Below are 14,263 nucleotides of genomic sequence, written 5' to 3'. Positions count from 1 at the left end.
GATCAAAAGAGTGCTTATGCCGAGTGGTTTTCTACCATTTGTTTACGCAGGGTGTTAAAAAAAGTTCGCGAAAGACGATCAAAAAGCCGCGTTTTCCTACATCATGACGCTTCTTCACACACGGCCAACAAAACTAAGTAATTTTAGCTTCCGAAAAAGTACAACTCGTCACCCATCCTCAACCTTTGATTTCTGTATTTCCCCAAAATCAAAGATTTGATGAGAGGTTTCACTTTTACCAATTCCGAAGAGGCAGTGATAGCTTTCAATCAGCACGTAGAAAACATGCCTTCAGATCTATGGTCCTCCTGTTTTAAAAAATGGTTTGATCACATGGTAAAATTTTTAAAATGTAAAGGAGAGTATTTTGAAAAGCAATAAACAATGTTTTGGTTATAAAATGTTGTTTTTTTAAGTTACGCAAAACTTTTTGTGTGGCCTACATAATATATAATATCCGCCATAATTTGATTTCTTTTCTTTTTATTAAAACATTTTTTTGTTTTTTTTTTAAAAAGAAGTTTACAAATTATAACTAATACTATATAATATATAGCTATATTATAGCTCTTTGGATAATTTATATAATAACTTGTAAATACATCATTCATTTTTCTTGTGTTGCACAGTGTAGGTAGGTACTACTAGTAACTATTTTATATTTAGTTAAATGGTTCAGTAAAATAAACATAATATTAAAAAATGGCATTTATTTAACTTAATACTTAATCACCATACAATAATTATTGTGCATGTTTATATACAAACAGGAACGTATCGACAAAATATGTTATTAATTATTAAAAATAAAAATCTCAACAACGAACAAATAAAATAATAATTATAAAATATTAGCAGCCACAAACAGGCCACTTAAATCCTTGTTTATATTAAAATGTAATGAAAAACCAATAATTTACACTTATGAAGTTATTTGGTAAACTAATAACTATCAAAGGGGATGTAAATACTACGTAATAAGAGTTGGGACTGCCTGAGTAAGAATTGAAATATAGTTTAGTATGAAACGTGCGGTGATTCGACATTAGTTTGAAATACTAGTTATTACAGTATGGCGATTGAAGACGGGGTATAATCCGGCTAAGTTTGAAAGCGAACAGTTGCTTAAAACGTAGTGGATTTCAAAGTCAAAATTCTTAATTTGCCAGAAACATTCACATGTAAAGTTGTTACAAATTCAACAGCAGGCACATGTTCCGTCTTGACAGATATGCAAATATTTTTGTGGTTTCGCTTCACAATATTACAAACCTAACAATAACTAATTACAGCTACAGCTACTAAAGCCATACCTAAATGGGTCATTTCATTACAATACACAATTACAATAATTAATGAAATGCTAAGAGATAATGTAGTAAAAATAATCACAAAAAAATATTATATTATTGGTAAAAATAATATTGGTGCCAGTTACCACTTCATTTGATAATATTCGTTTATTGAGTAAAAACAATTTTTCTTTAATAGTGTTAATTATTTAAATTTAAATCTATTTAAAACTGTCTCCTCTCTTTATTATTTTGGTAATCTATTAAATATTTCAGTTATCTCTGTGTTTTACAAGATCAATCTGTCGATGACTGCGCGTTTCATACAATCGAGTAATAATTATAACATTACAAAGCGTAGGTAGGTTCATAATTATTACAAAGAGTAGTGGGGTGTGGTAATACGTTTGAAAACATACAAGATGGTATGACTTCTATAACTTATCAATACTTAGTGCTGTCACCTTGTAACAATGTACGAAGCTTATATAACTTAAATGTCTAGATGTAGTGTCTTTCGCTGCTAGACAGCCAATAAAAACAGGCCAAGTTTATCACTTCAGTGTGCATGACAAGCCGTCTAAACAAACAAAAAACTGACAAAACGTCTTAGGCCCAGTATCCACCAAACCGGAGAGGAGTGGAGACGAGAGGAGATAAGCCGCGAAGCTGTCAGGTTATTTCCACCAGAGAGGAGAGGAGATGTGAGCTGTGTGAGCTCGAGATCAGTCAAGTGATGTCTACTAAATGCCCACCTACACGCATCTCTGACGCGCCGCTTGATCGTTGGACGCGGCAAAAAATTCTATAGAAAAATGAGACATCTCCTCTCCTCTCCGCTTGATCCATTTCCACCGAAGCAAAGCGGAGAGGATATATATAAATAACGAAAACTGATTGGTTATCAAAATACCATCTCCTCTTTGGTGGACAACAGACCGTAAACTCGTAAATTTTTATGTAACTTTGTGTTAGTGTGCGTGCATTGCTCAAAACAGACGTCAAACTCAAAATCATTTTTTTTTCGAAGTCTTCACAGCTGTCTATCTAGTAGTCTGTCTAGACATCTAGTATAAATGATTTAAGGTACGAAGTATAATGCTATGTAGACATATTGGTAATTTAATGCTAGCGCAGTCTTTATCACAACTATATTAAGTCAATGCTTTGTGCTAGGTTAGAGAGGCGTCTAAGATATAAGTATAAAATTAGACTAATATTTAGCTAAATATTGGACTAATATGTACTTTGGACTGAGCTGCTAATTGCCTGAGTAAAACTACTAACCAATACGATAGGCAGTACTTTAACATGGAAAATAGGAAAAATTTACGGAAAACGCAGAGCTCGAAATCTGTCTATATCTATTCCTTCTAAGACCTTTTTTACGAGTGGGAGGCTCCTTTGCACAGGATGCCGGCTAGATTATAGGTACCACGACGGAGCCTATTTCTGCCGTGAATCAGTAGTGGGTAAACATTAGTGTTTCGATCTGAAGGGCGCCGTAGCTAGTGAAATTACTGGGCTAATTAGACTTAACATCTTATGTCTCAAGGTGACGAGCGCAATTGTAGTGAGATCACTACTAGATCGCTCAGATTTTTTGGGTTTTTCAATAATCCTGAGCGGCACTGCATGGTAATGGGCGGGGCGTATCAATTACAATCAGCTGAACGTCATGTTAGTCTCGGCCTTTATTTTTATTAAAAAAAACACTTTGCTCAAACTTTACGTAGGTACATAAAACTTAGCTGAGTGCAAGTTTCGCATAATCTTTTCGTTTTTATAGTCATTTGACAGCTAAAATTATGCTGATCTTAAGCTTAGCTCAAGCTTTGACAGTAAAAAACAAGTTCGTGTATTATCACATCAGCCTTAAATTGATCGTAAATCAATGTAATGACTTTTTTGGAAATTAGTATAAAGTAATGCTAAGTTAACTTACGGCCGTTTTAAATAACCTATCTATCCTTAGTTTAACTTACTAGAGGTCGACAAATCTATCCTTTTACGCTTACTTACATTTCAATAACCTATTACCAGGTAGCATTGGACTATAACTATATTGGACATAACTATGGATAGATAAGATCTTGTCATTAAACGGTGACAGCAATGTATCCGTAAGTTAAACTAAGGATAGATTGAAAAAAAAAATTATAATTAGAACAACTGATTTTCAAATTAATTAATTATCCATGCTGCAATATTGAGGTGAAATGAGCAATGAGTGATAAAAGTTCGTCTGAAAATTCCCAAATATATAATTTTAAATTTGGAATACAAGGCACATAGATTCGTTAAAATACAAGGACGGGATAAGAATAATACTCATCAGTAAATAAATAATCAATAACTTACTTAGAATTAAGTTTTCGAACTACCTACATAATTACTTCCAAACGTACATTGTTCACTACAAAATATCTTACACACAACAAACAGGATGCAAATACTACGTAATCAGAGGCAGGACTGCCTAAGTAAAAATTGAAATTTAGTTTAGTATGAAACGTGCAGTCATTTGACATAAGTTTGAAATAGTAATTACAATATGACGAAGAAGTATAATCCGGCTAAGTTTGAAAGTGAACAGTTGCTTAAAACGTAGTGGACATCGGCTATCTCTGTTTTTTTACAAGATTATAGCTGTCATCTGTCAATCTATTTATGACTGCATGTTTCACACAATCGGTTTTTTCTACTATATATACTTATAAACATTGCTACTTATTGCTTTAGTTAATAAAGGAATAAATTGATTTTATGCATGGTTTATAATATTTATTGTTAAGTGTTATTATTGTTAAAGTTATTAAAAATTTCAAGACATGCATGAGACTAGAGACATAATATTATCAGAACAAATAACAGTTAACATAAATGATTCATCGGAACAAAGTGAGGATAAGTGCGGAAATGTCTATATTTGAAGAAATCTAGAATTAAACATTATATTGAATAGTAATTAATATTCAGTATTTTAATATCGTTTAATATTATTAAATGTAAAAGAATTGGTTTATTTATTTTTGTGCTGACTGTACACGTTCACTCACAAAAACGCAAAAACGTCTCGAGAGTAATTTACGTGTACATGCATAATTCATTATATTTCGCGATCATCATCCGACCAATGAGCGTTCAGTACCCCGCGCACGCTTACCTCAATTGGTTGACTCAACTGTTTGCATTGCACACTTATGAATAAAGAGTCTACTAGCTTATAAGGCTTATGGTTTCATCAATTTCAAGACAAAATCTAAATCTAGGAGAATCATACCCTATGCATATAAAACATGGCAGCATTTTTGACGCTTTAAGATATCGCAACTAAAACTATACATACATTACACATATATCATCCACTTATCTGACAAACATTGACAATATGTCCAGCGCACGAACCCAGTTACCCTTAGTAACCGTAAACATGTCATGCCGAGAACCAATCACGTAAATCACTTTGTGCGCATGACAAAATAACTGACATTCTAATATCGACCTAGATCGAATACCTATAACACTCCTTATTCTAAGCAGTGATAGTTTACTGTAATGTGACTTAATTGTGTGAATTTTTGGCGCTAATAATCAACAGTAGATTGTATTAAAAGACTGCTTCCATATTTTATATGCGTTCACTGCTCATGCATATGCCTGCAACGTACCTATCCCTATGCATATACCTGCAACGTACATTTCATCTATACATACACACACAATATTATGTAAATAAATACAAAAATAGGCACGTTAGAATGCAATAAGTTACAAAAATAAATTATGAACACAATTTCCGCGCAAAAACTATGCTGCGAATGAATTTTATATATATACTTAATGCTTAGATAATTTGTATGTCCAGATAGTCTCTTGCTGTTAAACAACCGATAAAAACAGGCCAGGAATATAAGTTTAGTGTGCGTGACAAGCTACGTCTTACACTCGCGATTTGTATGACACTTTGTGTTAGTGTGCGTGAATTACTCAAAATAGAAGTTAGTTCTAAACTCAATTTTGTCTGTCATAGTCTATCTAGAAGTATAAATGATCTAAGACTTAATGTTAGAAAAGATTGTTGTTTTACTACTATAATATGTAATATTTAAATAATATAATAATACAAAGTTAATTTAATACTTTCATTAAAATAGTAAATTGTAGTCATATCGTAGAGTGGTTTTAGTTTTTATAAGACTTTGTGGGAGTCTTATAGATGGCCCAACTAGTGTTTTAAATTTGAAGCATCGATAACTTTGACTTTGACAGGTAGAATGACATTAATTTTATGTTTGACATGTACAAAATGGGCTCTATATGCTGAAACAAAATTGGGAAATATTAAAAACTTACTTTACTTTTTCGAATGGGTAGTTTTTGACGTCCAATAAGTGATAGCATGTCCTATTTTGAATAGGAGCTCGGAGCTGTGATTTGAGCCCGAGGGATTATTTTCTGTGGGGAACCATTAACGATTAATGTTACAACCATCCAGAGATAATTGACGCGCTCAAACGTAAAATCGAAATTGCCATTGAAGAGATTCAAGCCGAAGCAATCGAAAATGTACTGAAAAAATTGGGTTAATCGGATGGGGTACTGCCGAGCCAGTCGTGATGGTCATATGAATGATATTATGTTCCATTCTTAAATGAAAAATTTCAACCTTTCCAATAAAATAATAGAAATTTGAAAAGATTTACAAGTGGGAGGCTTCTTTGCACAGGATGCCGGCTAGATTATGGGTACCACAATAGCGCCTATTTCTGCCGTGATGCATTAATTTGTAAGCATTACTGTGTTTTGGTCTGAAGGGCGCCATAGCTAGTGAAATTACTGGTCAAATCAGACTTAACATCTTATGTCTCAAGGTGACGAGCGCAGTTGTAGTGCTGCTCTGAATATTTGGGGTTTTTCAAGAATCCTGAGCGGCACTGCATTCTTATGAGCAGGGCGCATCAATTACCATCAGCTGACCGTCCTGCCCGTCTCGTCCCGTATTTCCATAAAAAAAAAGATAATCAAGTTTTTTACAGCCGATTCAAATTTAAAATACTAGATAGCCCACCTTTTAGTATATACTTTTCTTCTAGTCTTATTAAGAGATGCTGGTCAATCTCGTTTATAAATAGACAAAAATGTCTGTGTGGAATGCTTATACAAGTGTTTGTTTCCAAATAGAAAAATAATAATAATGTTTAGTTAAAGCTAAGGTCTATGCTTACGTTCGGTTCCATTTCAACGTACGGTAGGCACATACGTTTTAATTTTTATGCATAAATCTTTATTCAGTCAAAATACTTTCGGTAAACCTTAACAACATTAAAAAACCACCTAAACGACGAATTAAAGTTAATATAATAATCCACAATAAATCCCTGGATTTGTCACCAATACATATATGATATTTTATTTATGACCTCATTACGTCAAATCGCACATTTCGTTTACAACTTAAAAAGTTTTACGGACACGTTTTTAAGATTAAAAAAGCTCGCTTGACAAAAATGCATCCAAAAATCTGATGCAGTAAAAGTCTCGTACACTTCTAGTAGGCTTCACTCAAAAAATGTGACTCCCAGAATATATTGGCGAGTATACCGGCTATCATGAGAGAGAAGTAGAGTAGAACGGCCGCCCACCATAATCTTTTCTCCCATTTTCTCTTCTCCAGGTTACGCAATACTCCGATACCCACGAGGAGACCTGAAAGAAGTTAAAATAAGATACAACTATGTCATATTAATAACACTAGTGCAATGGAAAGAAAAGCCGGCCCCCATTCTAGCGCTCTACAAAGCGCAGAACTGGCCAGATAGGGAGTATGCTGTTATCTCTGGTCTGGCACGACCCAGTATCAGCTCGATCCATTTGACCGCGTGCAACGCAGAGCAGCTCGAATTGTCGGCGACCCAGTGCTCTGTGAACGGCTAGATCACATGGCGTTGCGTAGAGAGGTCACTTCATTGTGTGTCTTTTACCGAATTTATCACGGGCAGTGTTTCGAAGAGCTGTTTCACCTAATTCCTGCCACCAAATTCCACCTTCGCAAGACAAGCCACAAATTTTGATATCATCCCCACCATCTGGATGTGTGGCGGTCCTCCACAGTGCAGTTTTCAAGGAGCTTTCTTCCACGTACCACAAAGCTGTCGTATGAGCTTCCTTGTGCGGAGCTTCCAGGACGATACGACATGGGTAACTTCAAAAAAAATCGCGTACACCTTCCTTAAAGGCCCGCAATGCTCCTGTGATTCCTCTGGTGTTGCAAGAGAATGTGGGCGGCGATGATCACTCAACACCAGGACGTAACCCGTACGCTCGTTTGTCCTCCTTTTCCATAAAAAAAATCAAGAATATTAAACTGAAGGACAACTTAAAATCAGAAAACACGTGCAATAAAACGAATCTAATAGATGCCCTTCAGCATATGAAAAGACTGAAGTGGAAATGGGCTGGCCATGTGGCCAGGTTGGCAAAGTTGGTCACCAATTGTTCTGGGCCAAGAGGTAAGGGAGCCAGAGGACGTCCTAAAGAACGATGGGTTGATGAGATCATAAATCAAAATCGCGCCGATCTATGGCATACCGCGGTGCGGTGGAACTTGCCGATTTCGGAAGGTTGGGAGTTGTATAATGGCCGCCCAACTCACCAGCGACTGCTCCGCCCAGATGGGCCACGTATCCGATGTTCTGCTGCGTGTGCTTCCAGTAGCGATCATACACCGCGGTCCCGACATCCACGCCCGCCAGCAACACGAAAACCAGCAACTGAATTATGGCGAACTCCATTTCAGCCCAATTCTGAAAACCATTTCAATACTACTAAGAAAATCTTGAATGAGTAAAACAAACCAGATTTTACCAGTGGGAGGCGCCTTTGCACCGGATGCCGGCTAGATTATGGGTACAACAACGGCGCCTATTTCTGCCGTGAAGCAGTAATGTGTAAGCATTGCTGTGTTTCCGCCTGAAGGGCGCCGTAGCTAGTGAAATTATTGGGCAAATGAAACTTGACATCTTGTCTCAAGATGACGAGCGCAATTGTAGTGCCGCTCAGAATTTTTGGCTCAATAATCCTGAGCGGCACTGCATTGTAATGGTCTCGTTCCTAGCGATTTGATGAAATTTGCTACGCGAACATTTTTGGGGAGAAATAATTGATCAAACTTAGTCTCATCACTTACTCCGTCGTCTATCAGTTATCTCTATCGGCTCTCTTTATTAACCCAGATACAGTATACTAAATTATTGATAACAATAATAATAAGAACCTAGAATTAGATCGCAACTGATTTAGCCGTTTCGAATGGGTTCAGTTATTTTATTAAAATTCTTTGATATATCAAACCGTAAGCAACGTTAAGGCAGCTATTGTTCGGGATTTTCCATTCGGGCGTAACTAGATGCTTATAATCGTACAGAAATTCAACCGTTAAAACTCTATATCACTTTCTTGAAAATCTAATTATCCTAATCCCTTGGACATAAGATGGTAAGTCTATTGTAGCCCAAGAACTTGACCAGCTACAGGCTACTTTAGCCCTTTAAACTCGAAACACTAACGCCCGTTCCCAATATTCAGTCTATCTCTTACTTGAGATAAAAAATCGTAACTATCGTTGACTTTTCTATCCCAATAAACTTATCCGTAACTTACGGTAACTCACCTTATCCGTGCACGCTGTCTGCCAATGGGACGACGTATAGCTTCAAGCGATATAAAGTTTGTATGGAAATTGCAATTCACGCGTCCCAATATAAGGTGATAAGAATGACTTATCGGTTATATTGGGACAGCTTTAGATTATTGACAGCTTATTACTGACAGTAGAAGGTAGTAATTTATCTCAATCTGTAGATAGTATATTGGGGACGGCCGTTATAGTACTTGTACACTACTGCTTGACAGAGGCGCGTCTTTGCCATCCAGCCGTGTCCAAACGAAAATAGGCGGAAAAAATTAGTTCCAACTGAATGTGCTAAAATGTCATCTTACCATGATAATTGTCGCTATATGCGCTGTTATTAGGGCATATACTCCGCCGGAAGCACCCGCAAGGTAGACTTTTGGATCTGCCAGACTCGTGGCCAGGGAACCCGCAGCCACTCCAGCCAAGTAGACTAGCACAACTCTCCACCATCGGTGCACCATCTCGAGTGGTACGCCGAGAAACAGCTGCACCAGAAGATTGACTAGAAGATGTACCACGCTGAAAGATTATTGAAAATCATTGTCCTATTATTTTATTGAGTAATTTTATTTAAACAAAAGAAAGAAGAAGAAAAGAAAGAAGAAGAAAAGAAAAAAATGTATATTGACGTCATTATACATTCTGATAATAGTTCTTAAAGTTATACTAATCTAATTATGACCTAATGACGCCAATGAGCCCCCAAATTCAGCATAATTGTGGTTTCGAAAGAATCCACAACGTTGGTCTTCCGTGGAAACCCAGAAGTCTTCTGTGGAAACCCAGAAGTCTTCTGTGGAAACCCAGAAACGAGTAACATTTAAAATAAAGTACAAACCCGCACTTGTAAAACAGCGCAAAATCCCAATGAAATTTCGTGACTATTATTTATTATAATAATTATATAATAAAACATTTATTTCGGATCAGATCCATATCTCTGTTAGTAAAGTTTTACTTAAAAACTAATGTTAGTAGGTACCTACATAAATCAAAATTATTTTATATAGGTATCTGCAAAAATACTACTACTAATAATATTATAACGTGGGCCATTTTAAAAGTTTCTCAACTGACCATTTCTGTATAATTATTTGAAAAAAATTACAATATTTGAAAAATAATACTTCAAGAGTAAGTTACATTTTACTTTGTGTGATTGTCATGTTTTGTTTTTACATTGGGGCACCTGCACCGTTTAAAAAATTGTGTCACGGCAGTGCAATGAATTTAAATCGAGAAACTATAGCCATAAATTTTAATGATCTTCACCGTGGCCTGACTTTAGTAAAAAAAAAAAGGCTGCCAGAGACTTCAATTGGCATGAGTTCAGAGGCGTATATACCGCCGTATTTGCCGTATTAATAATACGGGGCCCCCAAAGCAAAAATTCATAAATACTTTTGCTGTTTGCTGAAAAAAAGGCAAGGAGAGTGTATATTGAATGGAAAAAGTGACAGATACATTTTTTTTCCTTAGTGAGAAACTTTTACCCTTCATAAAGACCCCCAAGCAAATTTTTATGCACTGCACGAGTTGAAGCTCCATCTTGCAGCTCTGTGTATTCCGGGTTCAGTGAATTAGGCGTGGACGAATCATCTCTGTGACGAATTGGTATGAGCCAAGCACATAAATTTATGCATGTACTCTTGAAGAGACCTAAGTATCATCATCATCATTTCAGCCGGAAGACGTCCACTGCTGGACAAAGGCCTCCCCTAAAGATCGCTATGACGATCGGTTCTGCGCTGCCCTTATCCAATCTGTTCCGGCGATCTTGACCAGATCATCGATCCATGGTCTGCGTCTTCCACTACGTGGTCGCCATTCGAGAACTTATCTGCCCCACCGGCCATCTGTCCGTCGAACTATGTGGACTGCCCACTGTCACTTCAGTTTCGCAAACATCTTACCTAAGTAGTACTTAGAAACTTAAATTTGTTTATGATTTATAGTAGGGATTTATATAAAAGCGATGGACATATTAATGTTTCGAATCGGTGGTGACTCTGTCAAGTATCCGATATCTAAATCTACTTTTGAATCAAAACATGAAACTCACTTAACATGCACCAGCATATAGGTCAGGAACCTCCAGGCTTCGTGCCTCTTCCGCGGGTTGTAGAGGAATAGCTTGCCGATGGGCCCCGAAGCCGTAGAGGTGCTGTGAGCCGCGTCGTAGCAGAAAAGCACAATCTCCACCAAGGATATGATGATCATGGACACTGCAGGCGGCCAACAGCTGTACTCCTCTTCGTACGTACCGTCTGTGTACGTGAACACTGTCTTGCTACGAGATCGGACTGATTGACGAACACAAACGGAAGGGGAGGATCGGGAAGGTTGGGGTCGACGCGTGTACGTTTTAAATATCCAATATTAAGAGGGTGTAATATTTTTCATTTTCATTGAGATGTAAAAATCATGAGTTATACATAATGTGCCATTTTAAAATTCATATTTACATGTATGATTTGACGCGTTTGTATATTTTGTGAAATAGATTTTTTTTTTGAAAATATCGCGTTTAAAAGTGTACAATTGAAATTGATGTTGGAATAAATTGTAAATAATGTGAAATATAAAAGGAAAAAAGAACAACCAATTTGGCATTTAACGAAATATTTGTTTTTTTTTTTTTAATTTAAACAATACAGTCCATTTTCATTTGATTACAATAGATCAGAAATAGATCACGCGACGAAAGTGTGACCGTTGTTACGACGAACAGGATGCATTAAGTCAATTATGTGAGTCGCGTGTTGAAAAGGGCATTGTAGTTAACAAGGTAATTGGTCGATGCGAATTTTGAACGACGAAACAAAGTTTTATAACAGTTTTTATGTACATATCGCGTCGGGATAAAAACAAACAAAACAATAGGATAGGGGAAAAATTTGTTAGTATTTTGTAAATATAGTAAATTGTTATTTTGCTTTCTCCACAACCAAAACCCCAACACAGACAGGCAAGAATAAGCATACTAAACATAATTAGTACCTAACTATATGTTACTGCTTTTATGTATATATTTATGGAACCGATCGTCGGAAAATTAGTATAAATTTGAAACTTTAAATTGAAGACATTACTTTTATAATAAAATACAGCGAGATTGGTGAGACACTAACGACATTTAAGGAGAGTACTCGGCATTTGATTCACGTTCTCATCATATTATAAATTTAGGTAAGGACCGCTTTTTGGAACAAATATCCATAGTTTTTATAATAAATAAATAATCGGGAATGTATCGACACACATTCCCGACACCGATAACGTTGATTCAATCATATTGCGTCGGTCCACGCACTTCAAAAAAGCAACGCCGTCACACCCCGGTTTCAACCAGGTGACTTTTACTGCACAAAACACACACTTGCGCTTACACGCACCGACAGGTCGAACCCCAAAAATTCTGAATGGCACTAAAACTGCGCTCGACACCTTGAGACATAAGATTTAAAGTCTCATTTGCCCAGTAATTTCACTAGCTACGGCGCCCTTCAAACCCAAACACAGTAATGCTTATACATTACTGCTTCACAGCAGAAATAGGCGCCGTTGTGGTATCCATAATCTAGCCGGCATCCTGTGCAAAGGAGTCTCCCAATGCCAATAAGATTTAGTAATCTTACTAGACTTCGGTCAGTTTACAACACATGCTGAAGACGTTCTCGAGAACCACCTACAAGTAAGTACACAAAATGCTGCAAGAAGATTAATTCAACAACTCAGTAATAGCGGTTACCAGCCAATTATAATAAATTTTTAACGGTGGATTTTGCAAAACAATTAGTAAACATATTATTTACGTAAAAAGCTACTCCGTAAGCACGTGGCGTAGTTTGACGTAGGTAAACAACACCCCTAACCTAACAATAATTAATAAGTTAACGAAAGTGACAGGTGATAGGTGTTTATGTTGTAGTACACGGTACGTACTCGTTCGTGTCCATGCGTTGCATAATTAATTACTTAACTTTCGGTTAATTTTACTAAGTATTTAAATATCACGTCCTCGAGTATATTTTTTTTTATGAAAATAAGGGACGAGACGAGCAGGAGATTTAGCAGATGTTAATTGATAAGCGGCAATGCATTGTAATGGGCATACAATGCATTGCCGCTCAGGATTGTTGATAAATCCAAAAATTCTGAGCGGCACTACAGCTGCACTCGTCACCTTGAGACATAAGATGTTAAGTCTCATTTGCCCAGTAATTTCACTAACTACGGCACTCTTCAGACCGAAACACAGTAATGCTTACACGGCCGTAATAGGCGCCGTTGTGGTACCCATAATGTAGCCGGAATTCTGTGCAAAGGAGCCTCCCACTGATAAAATGGTGGTTTAGTGTCCCATCAATCATGCTCTACTACCTATTAGACATAATATATACATTGGAAAGCTATATTATGTTACAATTAATAAAATTATTCCCAGTCTCATTCTTCTTACATGTCTGTCAAACCTCTAAAATGCGTACCTTTATAGCATAAAAGACACTTAGTGGCAGTAGCAATGTTAATTAATTAATGTTCGGTGACGATAACAGTAATAAAATAACACGACTAAAAATTCAAATTGCTGCCTTTAGTGGTAAGCCTGAATGCAATCCCAAATGCAAAGCAAATTAGTTAATAATTACAACACAAATAAAATTTGAAAAACAAAATTTTATGAACGATGCGGGACTCGAACCCACGACCTCCGGCGTTCCGTGCCGGTGCTCTAACCAACTAAGCTAAACGTTCGAGTGTCGTATCGTTATAAAATCTTGTATGCTTTGTTCAACTCTCAGGTTGTGGCTCACGATCTACTCTACAGTTGATAACCTGCTCAACCCAATATTTGCATATTAGGATATTGACTTGAAATGTCGCTCTTGTAAATGTAAAAAAATTGTTATGTTTTTAAAGTGATAATCCTCGCTTCTAGGATTAATATACAAATAAAATTTAAATAACAAAATTTTATGAACAATTACAACTGTGAAGTAGATCTTGTAGATGAAGCCACAAACTGAGAGTTGAACAAAGCAAAACAAGATTTTATAACGAGGCGGTACTTGAACGGTTAGCTCAGTTGGTTAGAGCACCGGCATGGAACGCCGGAGGTCGTGGGTTCGAGTCCCGCATCGTTCATAAAATTTTGTTTTTTTATTTTAATTGTGTATTAATCCTAGAAGTGAGGATTATCACTTTAAAAACGTTATTAAACACAAGCCTTTCTAGCTCCGTACCATTCAGCTCAATTAACTTTACTTTTCTT

At 36.5% G+C, this 14,263-nt stretch overlaps 1 protein-coding gene, 1 long non-coding RNA gene and 1 other non-coding gene across 5 annotated transcripts in view; 1 reads left to right on the top strand and 2 right to left on the bottom strand.

The window, feature by feature from the left end:
* Positions 1–14,263, bottom strand: part of LOC126969748 (uncharacterized) — a 304,380-nt gene that overhangs the window by 68,237 nt on the left and 221,880 nt on the right. The gene's annotated exons all lie outside the window — the stretch shown is intronic.
* Positions 694–14,263, bottom strand: part of LOC126969736 (rhomboid-related protein 2) — a 47,596-nt gene continuing 34,026 nt past the window's right edge. For 2 of the 3 annotated variants that reach the window (XM_050815297.1, XM_050815299.1), the window contains 4 exons: positions 11,051–11,255; positions 9,294–9,507; positions 7,948–8,098; positions 694–7,001 (listed from right to left, as the gene is read on the bottom strand). In XM_050815297.1, the coding sequence (XP_050671254.1) occupies positions 6,844–7,001; positions 7,948–8,098; positions 9,294–9,507; positions 11,051–11,255 (728 nt within the window). In that variant the 3' untranslated portion in view covers positions 694–6,843. Of the gene's footprint in view, positions 7,002–7,947; positions 8,099–9,293; positions 9,508–11,050; positions 11,292–14,263 lie in introns of all 3 variants that reach the window. The other variant, XM_050815296.1, reaches the window with a different exon arrangement.
* Positions 14,063–14,136, top strand: Trnas-gga (transfer RNA serine (anticodon GGA)). Its single transcript has one exon. It is a non-coding gene; the product is annotated as a tRNA-Ser (tRNA).

Source organism: Leptidea sinapis, chromosome 19 (genome assembly GCF_905404315.1).
Source record: "Leptidea sinapis chromosome 19, ilLepSina1.1, whole genome shotgun sequence".
Classification (NCBI taxonomy): Eukaryota; Metazoa; Arthropoda; class Insecta; order Lepidoptera; family Pieridae; genus Leptidea; species Leptidea sinapis.
Note: the sequence above shows the minus strand (reverse complement) of the source record. Positions and strands in the feature narration are given on the sequence as shown.